General features: G+C 37.1%; 1 protein-coding gene across 4 annotated transcripts in view; it reads left to right on the top strand.

Annotated features, from left to right (window-relative positions):
* Positions 1-26166, top strand: part of LOC106078264 (synaptotagmin-7-like) — a 465097-nt gene that overhangs the window by 150870 nt on the left and 288061 nt on the right. For all 4 annotated transcript variants that reach the window (XM_056033680.1, XM_056033679.1, XM_056033683.1 and 1 more), the window contains exon 3: positions 4001-4158. In XM_056033680.1, coding sequence (XP_055889655.1) covers positions 4003-4158 — 156 coding nt within the window. In that variant the 5' untranslated portion in view covers positions 4001-4002. The remainder of the gene's footprint in view (positions 1-4000; positions 4159-26166) is intronic.

Below are 26166 nucleotides of genomic sequence, written 5' to 3'. Positions count from 1 at the left end.
ACCGGCGGAGCTTTTTTTTTCGCCTCACTCTCGCTTGGAGGCGTCCAAAAGCACGACTATCCCTGATCACATATCAACCTCTCTTTAAAGCAATGCGTCATCTGATACTATGCTTCCCAGATATGTGAAGTTGTCTTCCACGTTAAGGGATGTCTATGAGCGGTGATCTTTGGACTGAGTAAGTTTTATTGTGTGACTTCTGGAACATGACTTTCGTTTTAACGAGGTTTATAGGTAAACCAAAAGAGGCGGCAGCGTAATAAAAATTCGTTGACCGCGAGCTGGATAACATCAGGGCTGGCTTTAGGCCACTGCAAACTTTGCAGTGGGTCCCGAACTTTCATAATCCCCGCGCTAATTCTAGGTGTAAATTATTAAATTAAACCATTATAACTTATAATAAGGCTCCCGTAGTCTCATTCTTTTTAAGTAACTCCTGGAAATCTCCTAAAACTCATAAAAATGTCCTTAAAGTAGACAAAATTGTCATTTTGGGATGTCAATCAATATGGTAAACGCCAATCCTACTCGTGATAAAAAACGGCATTGTCAGCTTTCATTAAAAAAAAATTTAATGCAAAGACGAATTTATTTTCTAATACAAAATCTTAATTTTAACTTATTATATTTATCCCTACCCTGGCTGCGCCGCGCGCAATCCCTTTCATTTAGGGTCCGCAAATGATAGGGCCGCTCCTGGGTATCATGTTCAGTGTGTGCGTAATAAGGCGTAGAGAAGCTGTGTTATGACCATTTCCGATGTTTTGGTATGGGACAGTAGACTTCGAAGCTTGAACACATTGCAATAATTCACCATCAAAATAATAAAGTAAAAGCTACCCTACGGGTCTACACAATTCAAGTGTAAACAATTTATAAAGCCTTTAAAACACAATAACTAATCATACGTCAATAAATTTAATTTCATTATTTTTCTTCGGTAGTTTCACAATAGATCAATCTACAATTAGATGGTGCGCAAATGTTTAATTAGACCAACTGATTCACTAAAACTTGTTCCTATTTTGCGAAGAAATGTCTTAGTGTACTGCTGTGAGCCTAGTGACGTAAGCGGTGTCAAGTTTTTTTTTTCCTTTGACGTCACATAGAAAATTTAATTCATAGAACATTCTAGCCAAAATTAATTTTTCATTAATGAGACATTTTCAAACCGATATAATGGTCGACCTCGAGTTTACCAATCCGATGTGGCCAATGAGTTGATAATTTTTTTCTCACTATTATGCACATACCTTGAAATTTTAAAGAAAATTGTTAGAGCCGTTTTCGAAATAAAAAAAAAAAAAAACCGTTTAAGTACCTCTTCCTGGGTATGAAGTTAAACTGCCCTATCCTGGGCAAGAAGTCAACTGCATCGTCCTGGGTAATGGCGTTAAACTGCTTCGTCTTGGGTAGGGTCGACGTTAAACTGCCTCGTCCTGGATAAGGCGTTAAACTGCCCTATCCTTGGCAAGACGTCAACTGCACCGTCCTGGGCACGAGGTTTAAAAATAAAAGAACAAAAGTCTTTTGAGTTTTTTTTATCTTTTATTTTGAAAATACCTCTATTCAAGTTAGAACTTCATGGAGGAACCTGGGTGAAACCTGGGTAAGCGTCTGAAAAAAAAAAGTTCTAAAGATTTTCCTAGACATTTGATGTATATCGCGGAGAAAAGAATTATCGGCTCGTCGGACACACGGAGAAAACCCTAGCCAAAAACACTTACCAAGTCATAGAAATCGGCAACGTCTTGAACACAGCTGACGGAAGACCAATTTTAAGTCATGGTTAGCACAGTGAATATAATGCGCAGGCGGCTTCTTTTGGTGAAGCAATACTCGAAGACCATTGTGGCCCTATTATCCACTTGTATTGGAGGCACCATGATAGCTTTAGCCTCGCAATTTATTTAAGGATAAATGGAGATTATTCATTGCTTGGAGCATTTGTTCAGCCAATTCTGCAGACATCTGGTTCTTACAAAAACGAAAGCCCAGAAATGACTCTCTAATTGCTACTTTTTGTGGGTATTGCGTCATCGGAGAGCGCAAAACAATTTTTTAAAAAATATATTGTTACGATCCTCTCCCCTACTCAGGCCTTCTGTAAACACTGCTAAACACAACACAACACATCAACACATCAAGAACCTGACAACAAGGCTCCAAATAATCTTATACTTTAATAATGAGTGAATAAGTAGATAACAGCTAATACTAGACAATTGGCATTAAACACATCAACAACTAAAATGTCACTCTGTACATCACCGTACACAACTCTACTGTCTCTCTTTCTGGACTTGTACATCAACACATGAGGACTCAACCAGGACCGACTTCATGGCCGACTAACAGTCCCGGTCTCGACGCTCTCCGGTCTTGAACTGCCGCTTTCTTACACACTGTCACTCGTACACGCAGGCTTTCGATCACATGACCATAACATTGGTCATATTTGCTTGTAATCGTGTAATCATAGTACTGTCCCTTTTCCATGGCCCCGCTGACCTGAGTGATTCACGTGTGTGTCAGCTGAGCCTATAGTTAACCCTTTTGCGCCGCCAATAGGGTCATAACAATATGCTAATTTGATCAACTTTTAATATGTCTTGAGTGCTCTCAGAAAAATTGGACCTCGGTAAATTTGCCAACACTGCACAATACAACAGGTCTGTTATCTCATTTTGAATGCGTGGGACTTTGTTTTCCTGTCAACTTTCAATATTTATAACAATTTTAAATAAAACCGGGTTAGAGATTTTTGTATAAATATAATGGTGATAACTTTCTTTAAGAACAATGAACCAAATACTAAGCATTAGTCAGAGTTCCACATACATATATGTTTATGCCATTGGATAGGTCAGCTATGTGGAGAGGGGGGAAACTGCTGTGTGCACGACATCGTTCCTACCACAGGTAATACACAGGCATTCATCTCCAAAAGACACTATTCCATGATCGTGTGTTTGTAAAAATATAACGGTGCTATCTCTCTTTAAGAACTATAAACCAAATACTAAGCATTGGTCAGGGGAGGACACTATTCCATGATTAATTTTGACATCTTTCTATCTTCCACATCTTTGTTCTAAGCCTGCTCCCCAGTTTGTTTTCGCCTTCCATAGTAACAGAACAAACATTTCAATTTTAACGGTATATATATGTCACTTACTCTGCTGTTTAGTTTTCTTGCTAAATCTTTAATGTTATTTGTTATATATTGCTTTAGATTTCATCTCCTTCTTATTAAAAAAAATTCTGTTGTAATGATTACATTAACATTGTTTTTACATAATACAAAGACAACAAAACAATGTGATGAAGAGACTTCCGAGAACGCTTTCGTTTAAATGACTATCAACTTCTTTGGTTCGGATACTTAATTTTAGAATCACAACTGTTGTGACAGTTTTGTTAATCACTTCTAATTCATATCATGGAATTAAAGATTTCAGTCCTCACATTTTAAATACAGTAAACAAAAGAAATAAATTGAGCTTTGAGAAAATTGAATAATTAGCAGCTGTTTTGAAATTTTAATTCGTGAACATCAGGACTTATAAGTGTCATCCGCAAGTTCTCATGTGGGCCCCAACTAGTCAAGAGTCATGGGCCCAAGTGCAATGAACCCCTTTGCGCTATTGTTGCTACTCCACAGGCTGTGGGCCCTTAATGGTCGTGGGCCCGGGTTTATTGATCCCCTTCGCGCCATGGATGCTACGCCACTGAAGGCGCAATACCTTAAAACAATCGTTAAATTCAATAGAGCCAGTCAACTGAGGCTTCATTATGATCTATGGGGCGAAGTTTTGATGAGGCCGTATATAAACGTATCAAGGGCCTAATATGGCGCGGAGGCCGTATTTTAAGCACAAATATTCTATACAGATACCTTGTTGCAGTTGTGGTTGCAGACATTGTTTGTTGCTGTAACTGTACAATTTTTTTGTTTAATGCAAAGTGATTACAAACTTGTTTTTCTCTTGTGTTTCAGCCATGGTTGAAGTAATGAGCGTTTCCGCCATTTTGGTTGGCTCCCTGCTGGGCATACTGATATGCGTCCTGGTCGGGGCCGTCGTCTACACCGTCTGCAAGAGGAGGAAGATGTTTGCGGACGACGAAGAGAAGGTCTCGCCTCCAAAGGTCTATCAGGTAAGTCAGCCAAGATGTTTTACTAGGCCAGACACACATGTAGTAATAGGAATTGGAAACACAAATTACATTAAAATGATACAGAAAAAAAAACTATTTTAAAAAAAAAAAAGCTTACATCAACTCACTCTGTCTGCCTGTCCTTCTGTCTGTCAGGTAAAAAGTTTGAACATGTTGTTTTTTTCTCCCGTTTCCCATTCTCGGATCAAGTTAAAACTTTGCACAAATATACATTGAATCTGACAAAGCAAGAAATCAATCAAAACATTAACCAATTAGTTAATTTATAGTAGGTGATTAGTAATTTTTGTTTGAATCGAATTGATGGGAATAAATGCTATGTATGTATAGAAAGATTTAATCCCCTTATTACTTTTTGACACTTCATATTCTCGGATCAAGTTGAAATGTTGCATAATTATGCAATTGTGGACAAAAATACACGGATACAAAAATTAACCAATTTAGTACTAATTAATTTTGTTTTATATATCAGAAAGGGAGCTAAACCCGGCAATTTTCATATAAATGGCACTAATTAACGGTTCTTTCAATTAGATAAGCTTATTTAAAAAAAAAAAACTATTCTTTTTCTGTTGCTTGTTTTCCATATCTGTTTCAACTATTTAAAAAAATCAACCTTCCTGTGTCAAAGTGTATGATATACCTTCATTTGTACCTATCCTCGTAAATCACAAAGTCTGAAAAGGGTACCTTCATCTTTTTTTGTAGTAGAGAAGGGTTCCTCTTTCTCATCGGGCAAGGTTTTTGGCTGCTTAGCTGAATAGTCTCTACTAATCTGTGTCATGGAAAAGTAGCGTTATATTCTTTTCATCTGTTCCACACTGTGTTGGTCTTGCTGGGTTGTATGATGTAGCACGGTCTGTCTGAGGTGAATGAGTCAATAGCTATGAATGTTTAAATGCACTACGGGGAATGGGCTCTCGATTATAAAATGTTAATACAATTTTAACATACTGTTGGGTGAGTGTCTCAACTGTACAGGAAGGCGGAAAACTGTATTGGAGATTTTCATACTAAACAAATTTTCATTGTTTATTTTGATTCCATAGTTGTAAAAAAAAAACGTATTTTCGCGCATATAAAGAAGGCCTGAACACTAACCTGCAACGTCACAAGTTTAGACCATTAGCTCGTTGCCACGTCGTACAGACCTGTCTAAATTTCCCACAGATTCTGACGTTGCAGGTCAGTGTTCAGGCCTTCTATGACAAATGATCTCGATACAACCCGCAGGTTATACAAGTTGTTTTTTTTTTATACAAAGGTATGACAGATATGCAAAGTGTACAAAGAGGCGGGGCTCACGAGATTATATTTTACTCATTAACATAACGGAAACTGGGGGCAAAACTGGGGGGGGGGGTTTACAACATACTACAGATACGAAAAAACATACTACAGATACGAAAGAACATACTACAGATACGAAAGAACATACTACAAATACGAAAGAACATACTACAGATACGAAAGAACATACTACAGATACGAAAAAACATACTACAGATACGAAAAAACATACTACAGATACGAAAGAACATACTACAGATACGAAAAAACATACTACAGATACGAAAAAACATACTACAGATACGAAAGAACATACTACAGATACGAAAGAACATACTTCAGATACGAAAGAACATACTACAGATACGAAAGAACATACTACAAATACGAAAGAACTTACTACAGATACGAAAGAACATACTACAGATACGAAAAAACATACTACAGATACGAAAAAACATACTACAGATACGAAAAAACATACTACAGATACGAAAGAACATACTACAGATACGAAAAAACATACTACAGATACGAAAGAACATACTACAGATACGAAAGAACATACTTCAGATACGAAAGAACATACTACAGATACGAAAAAAAAACATACTACAGATACGAAAAAAAACATACTACAGATACGAAAAAAACATACTACAGATACTACCATAGACTCGTTTTTCACAAGCTCTATGTATCGCTTTGAACAACAACTGGAACACGATTGCGTCTCGAGGGACAGACGTCTGATGAGCAACAACTTCACGTACCGCTAGTCAAGCTTAGTCCATGCGGGGTATATAAAGGTGTCGTTGTACGATTTTGTTTTTACTTATTTTATTATAAGTGCGGGGGTATACGCATGGTGCGGGTTATACGTGTATACGAGTATATTTGCAACCATACGATAGCGTCCAAAAAATATTTGATCTTTTTTTAATGTATGTCAGGTCTATATTCTTTAATTCTACATCCCACTTCTATACACCGGATGCACCAAAAGAGGCTTGCTTTCTATGGACTTGGCTCCATTTTATGAAAATCGCCAAAACACCACAGTTTTATTCTTCTTTGAAAATTTATTTTTGTGTGCAAGTCCTTAAGCTGTAGATCTTTGAACAGGACAAGACACTGAAAGAATGTGTGATCCCAAAGACCTTTAGTCCGAAAATGAGATTGCTGGTTGTTTAGTGTTGCGTAAATACAGAATTTTAATGAACGAACAAGACCAAGAAAACAAAAATCAACCAACAAAGAAAAGAAAATTTAAAAAAATAAGAATACCCCCCCTCTCCCCCCGAACAGTCTGTGATTGTGTAATGCCATCGAGATATGTAACCTGACATCCCCCAAGAGATTTTGTTTTTAATAAGGGCACACACACATACACACACCAAAAGGCGCACACACACACACAGACACACATACACACAAATGCGTATTATTTTCCTTGTCGCGTCCGGACTTTGACAGAACTCTGATGTTGCCTTCGCCTCTGCTCATGTGTCACAAATGTACAAAGACGTAACAAAACAAAACAAACTCTAGCTTAAAAAATCAAACATTGAAATACCAAACTATAAACATTGATGAAATATAATAGTTTGCATTATTAAAAAAAAAATACACACATGATCTAGGTAACAAACAAACAAAAAACCCAGATTATTATCACCGTTCATTGAAAACGAAATCGGAGACCAACGGTTAAAAAAAAAAAAGATTTAATAAATAAAAAGTAAAGGTCATACATTTGATATTTAAATGCACTATCCTTAAAAACTATTGTTAAAACAACAACAAAAATAAAACAACAACAAAAAAAACATTTTGCCCTTATAACCACAAGCTCTGGAGTGGAGGATCCTAGCAATGGAATTGAGATGCCACAGAAAGAACCATGAACAAAAACTGCATCACAAATGCCGATATTAAAAACGTGATTAATACAGCAATTTGCCCCAAAGTTGACCTGCTAACTGCTGTAAAAAAAACGCTAACTTAAATTCTATGGCGATATATCACAAGGTCCACAGGGCTCGCAGAGACCTTCCTTCAAGGAACAGTACCCGTAAAATGAAAATTAGGCACACAGAGAAAACTATGGAAAGAAGACATAAAAGAAAGGACAGGCCTGTCATTGTAAGAAATTCTATACAAGGCAAGGAAAACAGGTTATCACTCGAGGGCTAAAATCATTATATCAAGAATTGTGTAGAGACAATGTTCTAGTTAGTTAGGTCAAGTGTCTTGACTTGAAAATCTTTCACATGTTCCTTCAGAAATGGAGGCTTTAACGTTCCTCAAGACGGAGAGGGGAGGGCGGGAGCGGCAGGCATTTTTTTTTAAATTTAAAAAAGCTTTTGTATAGATTTAAAGCTTAGTACTCTATGGTCCAATCACTATTGCGGACCAATGGTGAGGGGGTATCTGGGAGAAAGTTTCCATACTGCCTATAGGCGTTGCTTAGCAACACAACTCAGCTCGAGTCGGGATTCGAACTCGAGCTCCCTCCTCCCCCCTCCCCTATGATAGTTAGCCAATTGTTTTTTTGCCACTCATCACACTCATCCCACAGGCGATACAGAGAGCACTTTTAGTGAGTGTAACACCATTGCTTGAAGGTAGACACATTTTTTCATTGGTAGTTACTTCTTTTTTCAAACGCTTTGTTGAACTCCATTGCGGAATCAAACATTATTTCAATGGTGAAGATTTGAGCTAGTCTTGAAACTATCAATGGAAACTATTACTACGTCATTGTTTTCTAGTCCATGTTATTGAAGGTAATATATCCATTACGAGACATTTCATTTACTTGGATCTTGAACAAACAAAAAAAAACACATGCAGTATCATGACGATTTTTTGCGGCATGGTTTAATAAAGTCAGTGCAAACTGAGACTTCTAAGCTTTTGCAATAATGAATTCAAAGTAGTTTAGTTTCAAAGCTCACGAAGTCAAAAAATCTAAACTCATAATCAAACCAGCCGCCGTTATCACCACTTTTTGGTTTCTCTCTGAATTGACAGATCTAGGAAATCTCACAACATTGCCAAGGAGTTAAAATTTCCAGTTGCCAAAGATCTTGTTCGAGTTATGAATGGATCCGAATTCTTGACTAAATTTAGAGCAATTTTTTAATCTAATGACTTTTCCCATGGAGAATAGTTCTGCTGATATTATCGATCAGGTAATGCAGACAATGATATCTTCTCCTCTTCCAGTATTTGGCATCCAACTTGATGAATTCACAGACGTTGCAGATAGTTCACAATTACTGGTTTACATGATTTTAAGACGAGTTTCTATTTTACAAACCTCTTGACACAACCTCTAAAGCACGTTCATCATTTGCTTCCTTCAGTCGTGAAACAACTATGGTTCATCTCGAACACTTTTTCAAATGACTGTGAAGCCCTATTTTGGAGAGACACTCCCGTCCACATATATTGCATGTCAAGGTGACTTTCGCTATGGTGGTAGAGGAGCTGGCCATTTTCCGTGTGGCACGCTTTTCTTCAAAAATCGAGGCCCATGTTTTCTCGCCGTCTATAGCCTTCTTGGTCACCGTCTCTCTCCAACTAGTCCGGTATAAGGCTTTGTCTTTCATATGGTCAGTATCAATGTCTACAGCACGCTATGTATTTAAAAAGTAGGTTCACTTTTGGGAAACTATACAATCTCTTAGAAAAAAAATGTGTGGTGTCTGCACAGATGGTGCTTCAAGTATGCTTGGATGTCGGTTTTGATTTCAACGTCTGGTTCTGAATGAGTCAACAAAAGTCATCACTGTAGGATTCACGGATATGTATTAGCAACGAAGACACTACCACCAGCAATACATCAATGGCGATGCAGCTGAAAATGATGTGTTTTCAATGTTAGTTCCACAATTCTGAATCAAGTGCTTGCTGACATCTTCCATTATGCCTGAGATTGTTTTGCGCCTTCTTCTTCCAACTCCAACAACATATCATTGCGAAACAGTTTTCTTCAGTTTGTTAGTTATCAAGTCTAAATTGAGAAATAGACTGAATGATTAACTGGTGCAACATGAATATAATAAACATGCACTAGAAACGTAAATAAATGAGAGTCATAACAGTCATTTATTTTAGTAATTTAATTAAACACAATTTTTTATACAATGATATAAAACTTAAAATACATCATAAATTTAAAATTTGATTATGATTTTATAACGTTAGCAAAATCACACCGGAGACCTACCTAGGCCTGAGACCGAAACAGATTTTATGGTTGGGGGTCGCCGCCTAGTGGAAAATCGTATTAGGGGGTCGCCGAGCTGAAAAGGTTGAGAACCGCTGGCTTAGAACAGGGGTCGGCAACCTTTTGAGTCGGAAGAGCCAAAATTACAATTTTAAAAAATTTGAAGTTTTTAAAGAGCCACAAAGTTTTTTCTTGCCAACTATAAATAGTTCTCACACAATGCTTTTTATGAAAAAAAAAAACGAATTCCTATATAAGTAATGTATTGAGCAAACAAATTCAATGGGAGCGTTGGGTTTGTATGGTTTTAGAACGTTTGGATACATTTGGCACATATGGTCACTTGTTTTCTTAGTTTCAAACACGACTCTAATTTTCCAATTGTTGGCTTCTTACTTTACTTTTAATTCTATTCATGCAAGAGAACGCCTTCTCGCACGACTATGTCGATCTAAAGATAGTCAGCACTTCAAATGGTAACTTATTCACCTCACTGTAGCGATCTGGGAGATTATTCCATGCGCCGAATCAATTCGCTGCATTCCTTTTAAAGCTGTCCACTTTTGTGGCGTTACATTTCTGGACCTCTAACACTTCCAACTTGCTTTTCAACTCTGTAAATGTCTCACCCCACAAAGCTTTACTTTTTAAATCGATCAATTACATTTCTCGAGATCCAGTATCAATTCTAAATGTATGAATGTGGATTTCGTTACTATTTGTGTTGAGATGGTGTACTAGGAATACTAGAATAGTTTTGTTGGTTTTGAACTGCTCAAATCTGTCTTTGATTTGATTTAAATAACTGTGCTGAAGTAATTTGTGTAAAAAGTTGCACTGATTTTATCGAGATACTGCTTTAGACTTTCAAAAAGAAGTAATTGACCGCACTGAATATCTTCTGCAAAAATAATTAATTTTGCTTCAAAACAAACCAATTATTGTACCTAAACATATGATGGGTTTTTCTTTCCTTTCAGTTTTAGATTCCGCTCATTTAATTTCTCTGTTATATCAATCATCAAGTAAAATGTTTGCAAATATTTGTCGTTCTCTAATTCTGTGAGATAAATGCCTTTTTCATTTTGAAATGTATTTATTTCATTCAAGCACAAAGCAAATCGTTTCATCAACTTACCTTTGGAAAGTCATAGCTTTTGACAAGATGCTATTAATAATCTTTATTACCATATTCATGACCTCATTCAGTCGGAATCGTTTTGGGCACAAAGCGCTTCTTGGTGCAATATTCAGTGAAACGTAAGAATTTCTTGGTTTATTTTGCTCGAGGAATCGTTGTTGCCCCTTCAATTTTTCCTGTCATACTTCTGGCTCTATCAGTTGCTATTCATATGATTTTATTTAAATCGATCTTATTGTCTTCAAGGTATTTTTGCATAGCATTCACTCTATCGTCCCCTCTTGTTTGGCATGAGAGCAGTAGCAATCCTTCTTCTAGCCAGCTTTTTGATGCTGAGCTGTGAGCTCTTTTGCAGACTCTGCCAAGGAAAAATAGTGCGCTGTTTTCTTCAGTTGTTTAGCACTGCCGTACAGGGTGTTGGTTATGTTGGGATGGAGTGGTTGTAGGGTCTGCCTAAGGTGGCTTAGGAAGAGCATTCAAAGAGGATATGGCTGTAGCAATCCTAGGAAGACCTGACAAAATAGGCAACTTGTGCCGTGTCTTTATGTCGCAAGACTAATCTATTGTAAAGCAGAAGAAAGTTGAATATCTTCCACCGGCAAATAATTTACATTTGAAGACATTTTAGCTATTCAATCTTGTACTGTTTTAGCGGATACTGGCAAATGTTAGATTTTTTTTTTTCAAAATTTCTGGTTTGTTTTTGAAATCACGAAACAGTTCTTCAGTTGCACGTATGACGCAGTCTTTGACATACTCACCATCTGTAAATGGTTTGCCTTTTTGTGCAATTTCTAGTGGTGCTGCAAAGCTTTCCAGAATAGCATTACTTGTAGATTGCTTCTAACTTTGAGAAGCTAATTCGCTTCTAACTCATTTACTTAAACAACAAACTATAAGTCACAGTCAAAGTGCGTGGTGAAGACGCCAATTTGTCTTGCGTCAAAGCGAATTAAAAGCTACATAGAAACATCCGACGACGACGTCATTCGAGAGCTTCTTGCAGACTGACAATAGTGACGACGCGTGTAAAAGGGGGATGGGTGTGGCGAAAAGCGAGTTAAAGTGGCTGAGAAATCGAATCAGTGCCTAATCCTCATTAAACGATTCAGAACTATTTTTAAAAGTTTCGATAAAGTAAATAATATTTGCGTATAAAGAGCCGCAACTTCACATCCAAAAGAGCCACAGGTTGCCGACCCCGGGATTAGAAGATATCTATATCATTTTTTTTCTTTTATATTTTTCAATTAAAAAGTTTAAATGACAATTGCAATGCAGCAATGAAAAGGAAATTTTAAAAAAAGCTTTGTATCAAGTTTCTAACGGAAGATAAAAGAGTGAACATGTTGATGCATACTTTAATTATTGTGACACTGAAAGTAGTAATTTGATAAGTCACGATCTAGGCATTGTTGGTTTAACTCTACACAGCGATTTCATTGTAGCTGTGCGTGTTTGTGTGCGTGAGTAAGGGTTTGAAGCTATCACAGAGTTGTTTCCAATGTAAATATTGTGCTTAGAAATGCACATTGTTCTAAAAGCCATGCTGTGAGGCCTTGGTTTAGTTGGATTAAAATGTTTTATAGTAAAACTATGGTCGTTAGGGTTACGCACGAGATTGTCTACCCTGATTCTAAAGGCCATATCCCACTAGAGAGCAATAATTTCCTGCTGACCAATAGTTCTTTTTTTTTTAAATTTAGTTATCAGTCTAAGCCAGGTACTTATATACGAACTGAAACAACCAATCTTTTACATGATGATGTCAAAGTTCAGGTTAGCTCAAGACCTTGAAGAAGGGAAGGTCAAATCAAATATGTCGTGATAATAGAGACATTACTAATGGTTATTTGGTTTGTATTATTATTATTATTATGCGAAATCAGTTATAACTATCCCCTCGGTTGTATAACAGCATGGTATATTGTTATAGGGGATAACTTGTCGTTTAATCTCTAAGCTTAGGTGTTCATATTTTTTATTTCATCTTTCACTTTCAATTTTTACTTTTATTGTGAGATCATGGTACTGCGTATTCAGTGTCGATTGCAGATTTGGCTTTTATTAGTATGGAAATGAGATGAAAAATTGGTCACTAACTCTGGTCGGAACAATGTCGCCCACACACAGATTTCCCACTTTTCCACTCAGCGAAACTCAGCGAAACGGCAGAAGCCGATACTGTTTGTGCTCAGCCGAGTGCCAGGTTATGCCAGGAAGTAGCCCTGTGTGCTGCAAGCTGCCTAGGGGTTACCAGCTCCTGATATTTCTCCAGGGTTGATTCCCGAAACCTTTCCTTTGTTTGGGTATAGCTGCAAGGCAACTGAGGTTAGGATTTAAAGTTTTCTTTCAGTAGCTAGCCAAGACTGAGCCCCGTCTACTTGATGCCAGTCGCTCGCTTTTGCCTGACTCCAATTTCTGAGTCACATCATGCCACATGTGGTTGATATTAACTATTTTTGACGTTTGGAGTTGGAAGCATTTTATAAGTAGAGGATTGCGTTTGTAAATTACCACATCCGGCAATTGAGGTACCTGCTTTATTTATGATATAATACACCCGTATGTAATTCTTTGATAAAATTCATATACCAACAAGAAAACATTACACAGTAACTATTTCTTTTCTACTACATAGTTTCTAGTCTACTACATAGTTTCTAGTCTCTGTTAAAACAATGGACTATACATTCAATCAGGTGGCAGACTCTTTCGTTCCGCTCTTTACTATCGTCTGCTAAGGTTTATATGAATATTAAAAATGTTTGACAACATTGTAGACCAAGCTATCAAGTCCAAATGTGGTCTATTTTAATGGTTTAAGCCACTCTCGCTGGAGTCGTTATAAAGAGTAAATAATGTTTATTTTCACCTTTTTGTTTAACTTCTTGTCTAGGTCGTTGTGATGGGGAATTCACCTGAAACGAACTTTTTTTGGGGTTAATCTTTTGATTGAAGGGTGTGGCTACAGTTAAGTGGCTCGTACTACTAGGGCGATCACCCATTCTTAAAGCCAGTGGTTGACATTCGACCACAACTAAAAAGCGGAAATGCTGACTTATTTCCGGGTCAAAGTTCTTTTTGTTTCGAGTTCCGGGTCATAGATCTAATTCTCTGTGTGTGTTTTTTTTTATTTCGTTACGGAGATAAGACACGCATGATGACACAGCTGCTAATGATTATCTCAGCGCAGTCTTGCGGAACGAGAAATAATGAGCTTTTAATATTTGTGTATTTTGTAATTCACCAAAAGCGAAATCAAAGTTGGCAGCAGTTTCTAGCTTATTCGATTTCCGCTTCCTCCGACGCGCAGAAGGTTTCTAGGCAACAAATTGAACTGTGTAGCGTACCGAGTTACGCAAGGGTGCTCGTCAAAGCTTCTATTTCCTGTGCAGAGAAAGGATTTTTGTTTTTTTCTGAGTTCAAAAATTAAATAAAATATGCACACGTAATTCCCCCATATTATTAGAGTTCAATATGTTCAACATTCTAGTTCGACTGAATGCGATGCTATGGTGGCATGCAATTAGTGTTATCTTTATATTGTCCAATGTGTAATGCAAGATTGTAAGATTAAGGCTCTCAAGGATAATAAAGATATTTATTATTATAATCATTTTTTTGAAATAATTATTTAAATGAAAGGAAAGTACCTCTTCAGACCTTGAGATCCAATGGCCGACGGTTAAACATGATATCATGTAGCCAGCACAACGACCAACCGTCTCTACTATCTCCAAGATAAATTAATAACCACGTCAGACAACAAGCATCTGCGGGAATTTTCCTTTCGCAGGCCACCTCAGAGTCAGAAACCGACGTCAGAAACCGACAAGCATCTGCGGGAATTTTCCTTTCGCAGGCCACCTCAGAGTTAGCGATTGGCGAGGTTGAGGACATTTGGTTGTTCTTTTGTTTCTTTGGTAATGACACGATTTGGAATTTGGCATAAAAAAAATATTTGTGTCATATAAAGGGTACGTTTTGACTTCGAGACAATGACGCAACTAGTAAAAACACAAGACTCGGATTTTAGGAAGAATAGCGAAATGTACACAGACTTCTTTTGAAGGCTTTAGAGCAGCGGTTCTCAACCTTTTAAGCTCGGCAACCCCTTTTTACAGTCCCCCACTCTGCCGCGACCCCCCCCTCCCCCGACACACACATACAGGAACAGAAGAGTAGACAATAACAATCCATATTTTCGATGGTCTTAAGCGACCCCTGGCAAATAGTCAATCGACCCCCAAGGGGGTCGCGATCCACAAGTTGTGAACCCCTGCTTTAGAGAGAGGCAGGTTTTATTAAAGCATAGATTTAGCTTGACGACATTCAACAGTTCCCTTCGTTATTATTAAACTTTCTTGTTAGACATCCGCTTTCATCGTTGACTAGCTTATATTGTTGGCCTTTTGCCTGTGTTATTTGATGTCGTTATTTGAGAGTTACCTCCGTTTGACTTATCTGCATTAGACAATGCACGGAGCACCTTACATTTTAGTACGCTTGTAAATATTTCGTCATTAATAAAGATGAGTATTGTTATGACTTTGCCATGCGCACCGCCATCCAAGATAGTGCAGAAAGAAGGTGCGCACTATCAGTGACCAAACAAGTCGGATGTTGACATAAGAGACAAACGATTTCCGCCCAAGTAGAGAGCCAATATGGAGATGCTGTACTCAAGGCAGATGCCCCTTTGTGTTTGTCATGTCTCTATGTAAATAAACGTCTATATCTCGTTGAGTTGCCTCCCTTCAGTTATTACAGTATGTTTGAGCCCAAGCCATTTTGAGACGGCACAGTATCATGGCGATTAGGATCAGAACTCGGGACCATAGTGTTGCCATTGCCAAGTGAATACTATACTGCCAGGTTACAGGGTCAGGCTGTCCCAGTCACCTTTTGTCTAGTTTTAGCCATAATTGGGTTAGACCCCCCTGCTTTGGGAATTCTCAGCTATCCCTTTCATTCCCCACTCTGGGATGTTGTTTGTTATTTGAGCCAATATTATGCATAACAGTATCGCATTGAGAGTTGTCTCGTGTGGTGACCATGAAAGGCCTTTCTTCTAATGGGATCGATACCACTCGAGTAGCTACCTTGGACTCGATTCAGCATTCATGTTGTTTTTTTAATTTCTAGATGAAACAATTGATCATCAAGCGGTAATCGATTCTAGTTTATAAACATGTTTGAACAATTTATGGTCGATTTGTATTGATAACGTGAGCCTTACCACAACAGAAAGACGCCATTAGTTTTAGCCCACATCGAGGCCAAGGTGAGGCGTGGTGAGTTGAGTTAAAACACTGACGTTTAGAAATAATATTTACCCTAATAAGAGTTTTGTTTTTTTATTTGTCAGATGTATTATTGATGAATTTTTTAAATAACAAAATTAGAAATTCAGCGGTTTTGCGACTCTGGCTTCCAACCTTACTTCCATGACTTCACATCTTGGCAAAAAATGCGTGATTTTAGCCCGTCTTATCTATGTATCTATGTATCTATGTATCTATCTATCAATCTTCCTTACCTCTGCCCCCCTCCCCCTCTCTCTCTGTCTCTCTCTCTGTCTAAAAAGATAGATAGAGACTAGATAGACAGATAGAGAGTTGATTAGATAGATAGATAGTCAGAGTAGATAGATAGATAGATAGATAGATAGATAGATAGATAGATAGATAGATAGATATAGATAGATAGATAGATAGATAGATAGATAGATAGATAGATAGATAGATAGATAGATAGATAGATAGATAGATATGATTCAGTATTTTAAAACTAACTATTCCCTTTTTTCTAATTTTCCAAGTTTCATGTACACCCTTGTACATAGCAAGTCAAAGTAAACAAGTCACGTGCCGACTCATTCAAGCGCGTGCTAGCACACTGCCATTAGTGATAAAGAAATAAAAAAAACAAAAATAGTTCGTGGCGGTGACTGAGAGATCTCATGAAGAGAACTCATGTCTGTAACAAGAGAACAGACAGGCCCGATTCTTTTTAGAACATAAGTGTTGTACCGTAGATCTAGATGTCCAGTTTGATTTAAGGATGAGCAGCTGATGCGATTTGGTCTTTTTAGTTTTTAAACGAATGTTTGAAAAGGCGCGGAAGTAAGAGTATCCCCCCTTCTTTCTAAAATTGCACTTTGTTGATTAGGACTGTATTGTGGTGACTCATGAGCAGTGGCGTAGCTAGGGTGGGGGGAGGTGGGGGAAGAATCTGAAAATCCCCCTGGACCGCACTTGAGGGGGGGGGGCAAATTAGTGTTTTTTACATTAAATATCAAATATTACGAAAACTTCAGGGGCCCCCAAAAAGGTCAAGCCCCCCGGGCCCCCAAATGATGGGAAATTCCTAGCTACGCCCCTGCTCACGAGCCAGCTAATTAACCTGCTATGCTAGCATCTTAATCGACTGTCACACACATTTGAATAGAGGTCAATATTTTGTAAAAAAAAGTTCTTGTTCTTACTGTCTCCGTCTTTCTGTCTTATCTTATCTTATCTTAATAATTATCGGACACTACTTTTGGCGCCCCCTCCCCCCTTTAAGAAGGGGCTGCGGGGAGCTTTTAAATTTGGACCCCCTTCTCCCTTCCCTTAGCTAGGCCACTGATTTTGCCTTTGTTAGAGTTTCGTAGCTTGATATTGCGTACAGTTTTGTTCACTAAAAAAACCTGTATAGTTTCCATAACAGTTGCGTTGGATCGAAGATCTTTATGTGTGTCCTAATTTAAATTCTATGAGAACACTTCAAAAATGTAAAAGATTGGAAGTTGGATATATCCTCACTCAAAACTGTTTCACTTTGTCACAAGCTTCTCATTTGCATATCAGTGAACAGCGAAGACTGGTTCAAATAAATGAACATGAACAAATTGAGGCTAAGCCTCCTCTCCTACCTCCTCCTTTTTTTTCTTACACCTCCTTAACTCCTTCCCCTCTCTCTTTATCAACCTCACTCTTACTTCTATCTATCCTCCTAGCTCCATCTTTCTATTCATCTACCTCTCACACTTTTTCTCTTCATCGCATGCTCTGTCCCGCTTTGTCCCTCTTTTTCTTTCTCTCTCTCTCTCCCGCTCTATTATTCTATCTCTTTCTCACTCTCTCTCTCCGTTTCATTCTCTCTCTCTTTTACTCTCTCTCGTCCTCACGTGTACTTTCCCTCTCGCTTTCTCCATTTTATTCTCTCTCTTTCCAACTCTCTCTTTCTATCATTCTCTGCCTCTCCCTCTCTCTCTCCATCTCTCTCATTTGTTTCAGCCCAGGTTTTATTTTTTCCTATCTCGTACCTCATTAGACCCCAGTCCTATATATTTTTCACTACCACATCGCCGTGAAGAGCAGGGAGACAGTTATTTACTTAATTCGACGTAAAAAAGAAAAAATGTGTGTATGTATTTATGGATAAAATCAATACACGAAAATCAATTTTGGCAGCAGAATCACTCGCTGAAAACTTGAAGAGACATCAGACGTACAGCAGCCTGCAATCGATAAACTGACTTTAGGGCCATAGAACGTTTAGGTCTGTACGTAAAAAACAAAACAACATATCAAATAAATATATCTAGAAAAACAGCAATCCAGCAACGTATCATATGATTGTACCTAAATAACAGTTCAATAAATTGTAAATTAATAATTATTTAATGGATTTAATGTAAATAACCTATCAAACGATAGTATGCCAATAAATTCAAATGACTACGTAAATAACATATCGAATGACTTTACGTAATTAACCTATCAAATGATCGTACGTAAATTACATCGAGATGACTTTATGTGTACGATCAGCACATGTCCTCCGTAGAGTAGTTTGCCCAGTCCTACCATCAGTCTAACACCTAAAGGGTTTGAGAGGGCCGCCATTGCAGAGCCTGGGGGTCGGTTGTGTGGAAAGTTTTAGTTTGACAGAGTCGGAACTTTTGCTTTTAAAGCCAGCAAACGCCCCATTCACCCCGATCTTTTACCATCTAACTACTTGTCAGGGTGGGATAACAGATTAGTTAGGGTATGATATTACGGTCCCCCCGTATCCCCAGCCTGAACAGTGTAACGCAAGAACCTAAAGGTAATATCATGTAAACTACGAACATTGAATAAAAGTTATCCAACTGAACATTTAGTGAATAACAACAGTTGTCAACAGGAACACTATTTAATAATACTTAATTGTAAGTTAACAACATATTTACATATACATCAATATCATCTATGTTAGGATTTGATTAATAATTAGTCCAATATCACACCAATAAGTTTCAATAACACACCTTTCACGCTCATACTCCATCTCAGCGCCCTGCAGAACATCAACTCCCTACACCTCAACAACGATAGTTACTATATGACTCCAAGGGCGGAAAGGCGACACACTTTCCTATAGCCCAAAGCCTAACACCCCTACAACGGGGAAACAGAAAACCAGCTACCCAGCTAACAAAAGAAGCTCTCTCTCTCTCTCTTGCGGGAACTAAGGATGACGTAAACACACACACACAATATTCTAGACAACAAAACGCACCTAAAAGAAACTACTTCCTATACGCTAAAACACCAATATTAAATACAAAGAAAACTTCACGCTCGCACGACACTACTCACCTAAACCAAATGTCAATGTACAAGTGTGAGTAATGTCTGCTTCTTTCAGGGGAATCGTTGACTCTCTTAACTCAAAATAGCAACTAACTGCCATACCTAAGAGCTGTTAAGAATGTCGTCTGCTTATTTCTATCAATATGGAGACTCCACGCGCACTTTTTAACTTTCTTACTTCCGGGTTTAAAATAAATATATTTAATTGTATCTATTCATTGCGCCATATTAACTAAATTATATGCAAATATATCAGACTATTATTGTTATGTCGCTCTAGGGACCTGTAGCAGACATCCGCATCATCTTTGTCAACAGTTTTTAAATATGTGAAATTTTTATATCATTTGGATTCGAATATGTCTAAATTATGATTTAAATCTGATCATATTTATTAGCACTGGGTATAAATAGACGCGGTAACTGAGTGGTAAAGCGCTTGGCTTCCGCACCTGGGGTCCGTGGTTCGAATCCTGATGAAGACTTGGATTTTCTATTTCGGGATCTTTAGGGGATCTCTGATTTCACCCAGCTTAAATGGGAACCTGACATAAGCTAATGGAAAAGTAAAACCGGTTGGTCGTCGTGCTGGCCACATGACTCCCTCGTTAAGCGTGGTCCATAGAAACAGATCACCTTAATATTATCCACCATATAGATCGCAAGGTATGAAAGGAGAAATTTGCTTTTAATATATAGACTCTAGGCCGGAAGTTTAGCCATATTGAGCAATTTAATAAGTCATCACTGACACCATGTGCCTTGAAGCATAGATCAAAATAGTTTAGTGATGTAGAACTGAATTGAGCGCATTCTGTTTTCTTCTTATTGATATGCCTTACCAAATGAACATAATATCGTCTGAAATATCCAAACTGTCCTGGTCTAGCGCTACGCTAAGAAGACAACGTCTGACAGCGATAAGCCAAAGACAATTCGTCCACATCCTCGGGTCATTCCATTGAGCTCGTCATCACGTGCACTTTGAGTTTTGGGGGAAATGACGTCATTGATGCGTTGAATGATCTCCCTTTAGACAGTAATGAGATTAAAAAAAAAAAAAGAAATATAATTTTAAAAGGCTTTTTTTTTTTTTCTTTTAAAAGGGGAATAACAAACGTAAATTTAAAGGGGAGTTAATTTATAGGGAACTTTACGTATGTTTTAGGGATGCGTCTGTTTGGATAAAGATTTGAACTAAATGAGTTTTTAGGAGGGAAAGTGCTTTTTTATGTCAATAGTATTGTAAAATAAAATTAATAAATATTTTCTTGTGTATACGGTTAGTATCTTATTTTGTATTTGACCTCTCGTTTTAAAAATTGTAATTTTCACTAATTAATTGTTATACTCGTCAGATTTATATAAAAAATAGAATACCATACAATGTAAAGGGTACCCACTATCCAGAGTATGATAAGATGATGTACTTTCTTTCACGTTTAGAGTGTCATCTCTGAAAACTTAAACATATGGGCCCACATAAACATACACATATAATTGCTTTTAAAATCCGCTGCCCTTATTCTAATTTCTTACCGCCCATACATTCTCATTGGGTTGTAGCTACAAGCAGCTAGTCCAACTAAACCGTTGTAGGCGTATCAATCTTCCTTATTCCGAACTTGAATATGGCTAGATTACACTTCTTTCACAAAAATATAATCTTACATTTTATTGACAGTCCATACACATTTCCACGTCAATGTAGAGGTACGTAGAAATACTAGCAAATAAGTGAAGGCTTTGTCTACATTGGATATGGTGAAATATGCAGGTCGCAACTGGGTCTGTGTGTTCATGTAAATGTGTGCTCATGTAAATGTGTGTTCATGTTAATGTGTGCTCATACAAATGTGTGTTCATGTAAATGTGTGTTCATGCAAATGTGTGTTCATATGTGTGTTCATGTAAATGTGTGCTCATGCAAATGTGTGTTCATGCAAATGTGTGTTCATGCAAATGTGTGTTCATGTAAATGTGTGTTCATGTAAATGTGTGCTCATGCAAATGTGTGCCCATGAAAATGTGTGCTCATGTAAATGTGTGCTCATGTAAATGTGTGCTCATGTAAATGTGTGCTCATGTAAATGTGTGCTCATGTAAATGTGTGTTCATGTAAATGTGTGCTCATGCAAATGTGTGCTCATGTAAATGTGTGCTCATGTAAATGTGTGCTCATGTAAATGTGTGTTCATGTAAATGTGTGCTCATGTAAATGTGTGCTCATGCAAATGTGTGTTCATGTAAATGTGTGTTCATGTAAATGTGTGTTCATTATGTGTTCATGTAAATGTGTGTTCAGGTAAATGTGTGCTCATGTAAAACAATGTACTTTCCTTGTGTCTCCGGAATCGAAGACAATAAATACACACACACACTCATATATAATATTTATATATATATAAAGGGTGTACAATAATTTTTATTACTTTAAAAAAGCTAGTTTTTATTAAAGACAAAGAAATGTTTATTAGCTAAAAATAAAATGTGAAAAAATAAATAGATTGTATGATTGAATTGTTACTCGCGTGTTAGGACATTCAAATAAAACTCAAAGTAAACAGACAATGCACGTTTGGATTCTTGAATGGAGACATTCAGGGAATAGAAACAAGAAGAGACAAAGGGAGCCTACTCAATGATTACAAATGATAATGTACAGGACAGTTTGGAACACAACAACAAGGCAGAGGATAAGAAAGGCAAAAGACGAGCTTGTAGACCGAGTGGCAAATACACAGACACAGAGACATGCACACTACTGCACGACATTTATGGAAAGTGGAAATACTAAGAAGAGAGAGAGGAAGATAGACGAATAGAGAGAGAGAGAGAGAGAGAGAGAGAGAGGGAGATGGAGAGAAAGAGAGAGGGAGAGTAATAAAAGGAATGATGGATTAAGATGCAGAGAGGATACTTAAAACGTTTGCAAGAGATTATATGAAAAAGTCAGACAAATAATGCAATAGATAGATAGATAGATAGATAGATAGATAGATAGATAGATAGATAGATAGATAGATAGATAGATAGATAGATAGATAGATAGATAGATAGATGAGAGAGGGATTTAGAGAGAAAGAGAGAGAAATGGAAAGACAAAAAAAAAAAGAGAAGGGAAAGAAAAGAGGTAGAGAGAAAGAGAAAAAGAAGGAAAGATAAGCAGATAAGTGTTTACATTTTGTGTCAAGCCATTGGAAAGAAAACAACTTGTAAGGTTTCTGTCACGTGTGCCAGGTTCATTGAACTCACACTGGCCAAAATAACAGTTTAAAATTAAGTTTGGCTCATAGTATTACTCTTTTTCTAGGATGGCCCAAATAGAAAGGATGCAAGGATGAACTCTAGTTTCAAAAAGCTTAAATCTATTTAAACCCTTCATTTTGAGAGGGATATAAAACTACCTTACATTATAGATTGCAGACGTCACTTCAACCAGAAGATAATTACGTCCTACACATTCCATGTGTCAATCTAGTCATGCATGTTAATGAATGACTTAAACTCTGCTAAGTCGTTGGTTTTCCTGGCTGATTCAGGCAACCCATTCCATTCTCTAATTGCATTACTGAAGAAAGAGCACTTGTTCTAGCGTTTGGGATAAGATTTATGCCTATATCTTTGTGTCTGAGTATTTCGTTACGCTTTGTTTTTCTATACTTAAATTATGGTTTAGTATTATGTGTATTATTGCTACTTTACTTTTTATTATTCTGTCCTGAAGTGTCTCTAAGTTTAATGATTTTACTAATGGTGTTACTCTAATCAAATTGGAATATTCGTTTGTTATAAATATCACTGCTCTATTTTGTATTTGTTCTAGTTTCTTTATGTTTTCTTGAGATGAAGGATCCCAAACAGAGGATGCATATTCAAATATTAGCCTAACCCTAACTAAAATTAAATAGCATTTAAGTTCTATGTTCTTGTTTGATTAGTGAAAATTACTTGTAATAAACCTTAATGTTTTGATTGATTGTTTTTGGATAATCAAATTAAAATGGGGATTCCAAGAATTTTTTTTATTTATTTTGAGTTTGTAGCCTGTGTGACTGGTTTACCAAGAATAAAATAAGTTTTTTTATTGTTACCTAAATAGCTGACATTTTTCAGGGTGGAAAGACATGCTCCAATTTAATTCCTATTTTCGTAATTCTTCTAATCCTTTTTGTAAAATTTCATTTTCTTGTGGTGTTTTTATTGTTCCATATATTATGCATTCGTCTACAAGTAATCTGACTTTTGTTTCTGAACTAATGCAATTCGGTAAATCATTTATGTAAATTAAAAACTGTAGTGGGCCTAAGACTGTTCCTTGAAGTACATATGAGTTTTCTTGAATATAAGCCGCACCCAGTATTTAAGCCGCACTGTGAAGATCCGAAAAAAAATTTGTGGCAGCTATTCCATCGGGCGGTCAGCAAAGTGAAACGAAAGCCGATGTCGCATTTCTGAGGAGGAGGGAGAAGAAAAGGGACATGTTTGGTTAAGTTCATCCTGTTTTTAATCCACACAATATACCTTCCCAAGAGAGAAAACTAAACTCATTCTAATAGCACTGTCTCCGAAGGATCTTGAAAATCACATGGCAAGAAAGAGTCTTCCCAGCATCTTTACAGTCCTCAGACAACGCCGCCTGCGCATATTCGCCGGATGGAGGACAATGGCATCCCGAAAATCATTCTCTACGGGCAACTCGCGTCTGGCTCAAGAAAATCTGGCCGCCCCCACCTCCGTTACGTGGGTGTGATAACACGGGACCTAAAAACAGTGAACGTTGATACAGACCATTGAGAAGACATAGCCCTAGAGCGCACTAGTTGGAGAGAGAGACGCTGACCAAGAAAGCTATGGACAGTGAAAGCCACCTTAAACTGCGATATATGTGGACGGGAGTGTCTCTCCAAAATAGGGCTTCACAATCATATGAAAAAGTGTTCGAGATGAACCGCCTAGTCTTTTCACGTCAGAAGGAGGCCAACAACAATATCCTTTCCAGTCCTACTCTAGTAAACCTACCTGTTATCGACATCATTTTTCGTAACTTTAAATCCCCCTATTGAACAAGTGTAAAATAAAGTTTTCATCTCAGACCTTGTGGTCTATAGGCCAGCACAACGACCATTCGCCTTTACTTTTCCCCAACTAATGTCAAGTACCCATTAGATCTAGGGGGACTCAGAGGCGCCCGAAGATCCCAAAATAAAAAATCCCAATCTACACCAGGATTCGAACCCCGGTTCGGAAGCCAAGCACTTTACCGCTCAATCACCGCGATTAAACAGATGTGCCAGTTGGTATTTTGTATTATTGACACATCTATCATCTCAGGGTTGTGTTATTCTGCTGAGGGCTGAAAGGTGCTGCCATGACATTGAAATATATCGCTGCATCTCTAAGTTTGTTTTTCCCCCGGAATCTTTATTCAGTAACAGACAAACAATTGAACGTTTCTTTGAAAGTGCAAGACTGTTCCACGCGAGCAACATTTTTTGCGACATTTTCCATGTACTTTCATTGCCATGCTCTCAGTTCATCTGTCGTCATTATTTTACATCATTTTTTTAGGAGAGAAAAGTTTCTGGATACGACTTTTTCCTTGTTGATCACGGACATCAGAAAGTCGTCTGCTGCGCCCTTGAACAGTTCACTTTTTTTTTTTAAGTAAGGAATTTTAAAAATTTTTAAACATTTTTTTTTTAATAAGGAAACCTCAGAATTTGCGCTATTCACTTTTAGCTTTATCATCATAGGAATCCTTGGGCCTTAGGCCTCTTTTCTTTGCCTCTTTTTTTTTTGAGTTTTATGTGCCTCTTTTATGGGCCATCTTGCCTCTTTTGTGGGCTTTAAAAAAAATAAAAAATTTTTAATTTTTTTTTATATGTTTTTTATTTGTAAGTTCTCATAATTCAGAAGTACTAAATCATAAACAATTGAAAAGTGATTAATCTAAAAATATAATAATAGTAATAGAAATATTATTTAATATCAAAGACATACTACCTAACCATCCTAACCATTGAACCCACTGGAGACAGAAGAATGATACAAGTATCTTCTACTCCAGAACAATCAACACAATTTCAGATATCCCTGACCCCCAACACCCTATTTCTGGAAAACTACCTGAGCATTGTACAAGTATATGCAAATCAAACTAGGTAATTCTCTACCCTAAAATCCATTATTTTTCTAAATGTCAATTCTAAGTGATTAGGATCAAACACCTTATTATTATGTAGAGCTTTGAGCCAGCTAGCCCAAACAATAATGAAGTAAAAGTTTTGTATTATTATTTTTTTTTTAAAGGAAACCTCAGAATTTGCGCTATTCACTTTTAGCTTTATCATCATAGGAATCCTTGGGCCTCTTTTCTTTGCCTCTTTTTTGGGCTTTATGTGCCTCTTTTATGGGCCATCTTGCCTCTTTCGTGGGCTTTTTTTTTAATGTTTTTATTTGTAAGTTATCATAATTCACAAGTATTAAATCATAAACAATTGAAAAGTGATTAACCTAAAAATATAATAATAGTAATAGAAATATTATTTAATATCAAAGACATACTACCTAACCAATGAACCCCCTAAAGACAGAAAAATGATACAAGTATACTCTACTCCAGAATAATCAAAACAATATTTTATTTTATTATTTTTTATTTTTTATTTTTTTTATATGTTTTTATTTGT

This window comes from Biomphalaria glabrata, chromosome 6 (assembly GCF_947242115.1).
Source record: "Biomphalaria glabrata chromosome 6, xgBioGlab47.1, whole genome shotgun sequence".
In the NCBI taxonomy this organism is placed as follows: Eukaryota; Metazoa; Mollusca; class Gastropoda; family Planorbidae; genus Biomphalaria; species Biomphalaria glabrata.
Note: the sequence above shows the minus strand (reverse complement) of the source record. Positions and strands in the feature narration are given on the sequence as shown.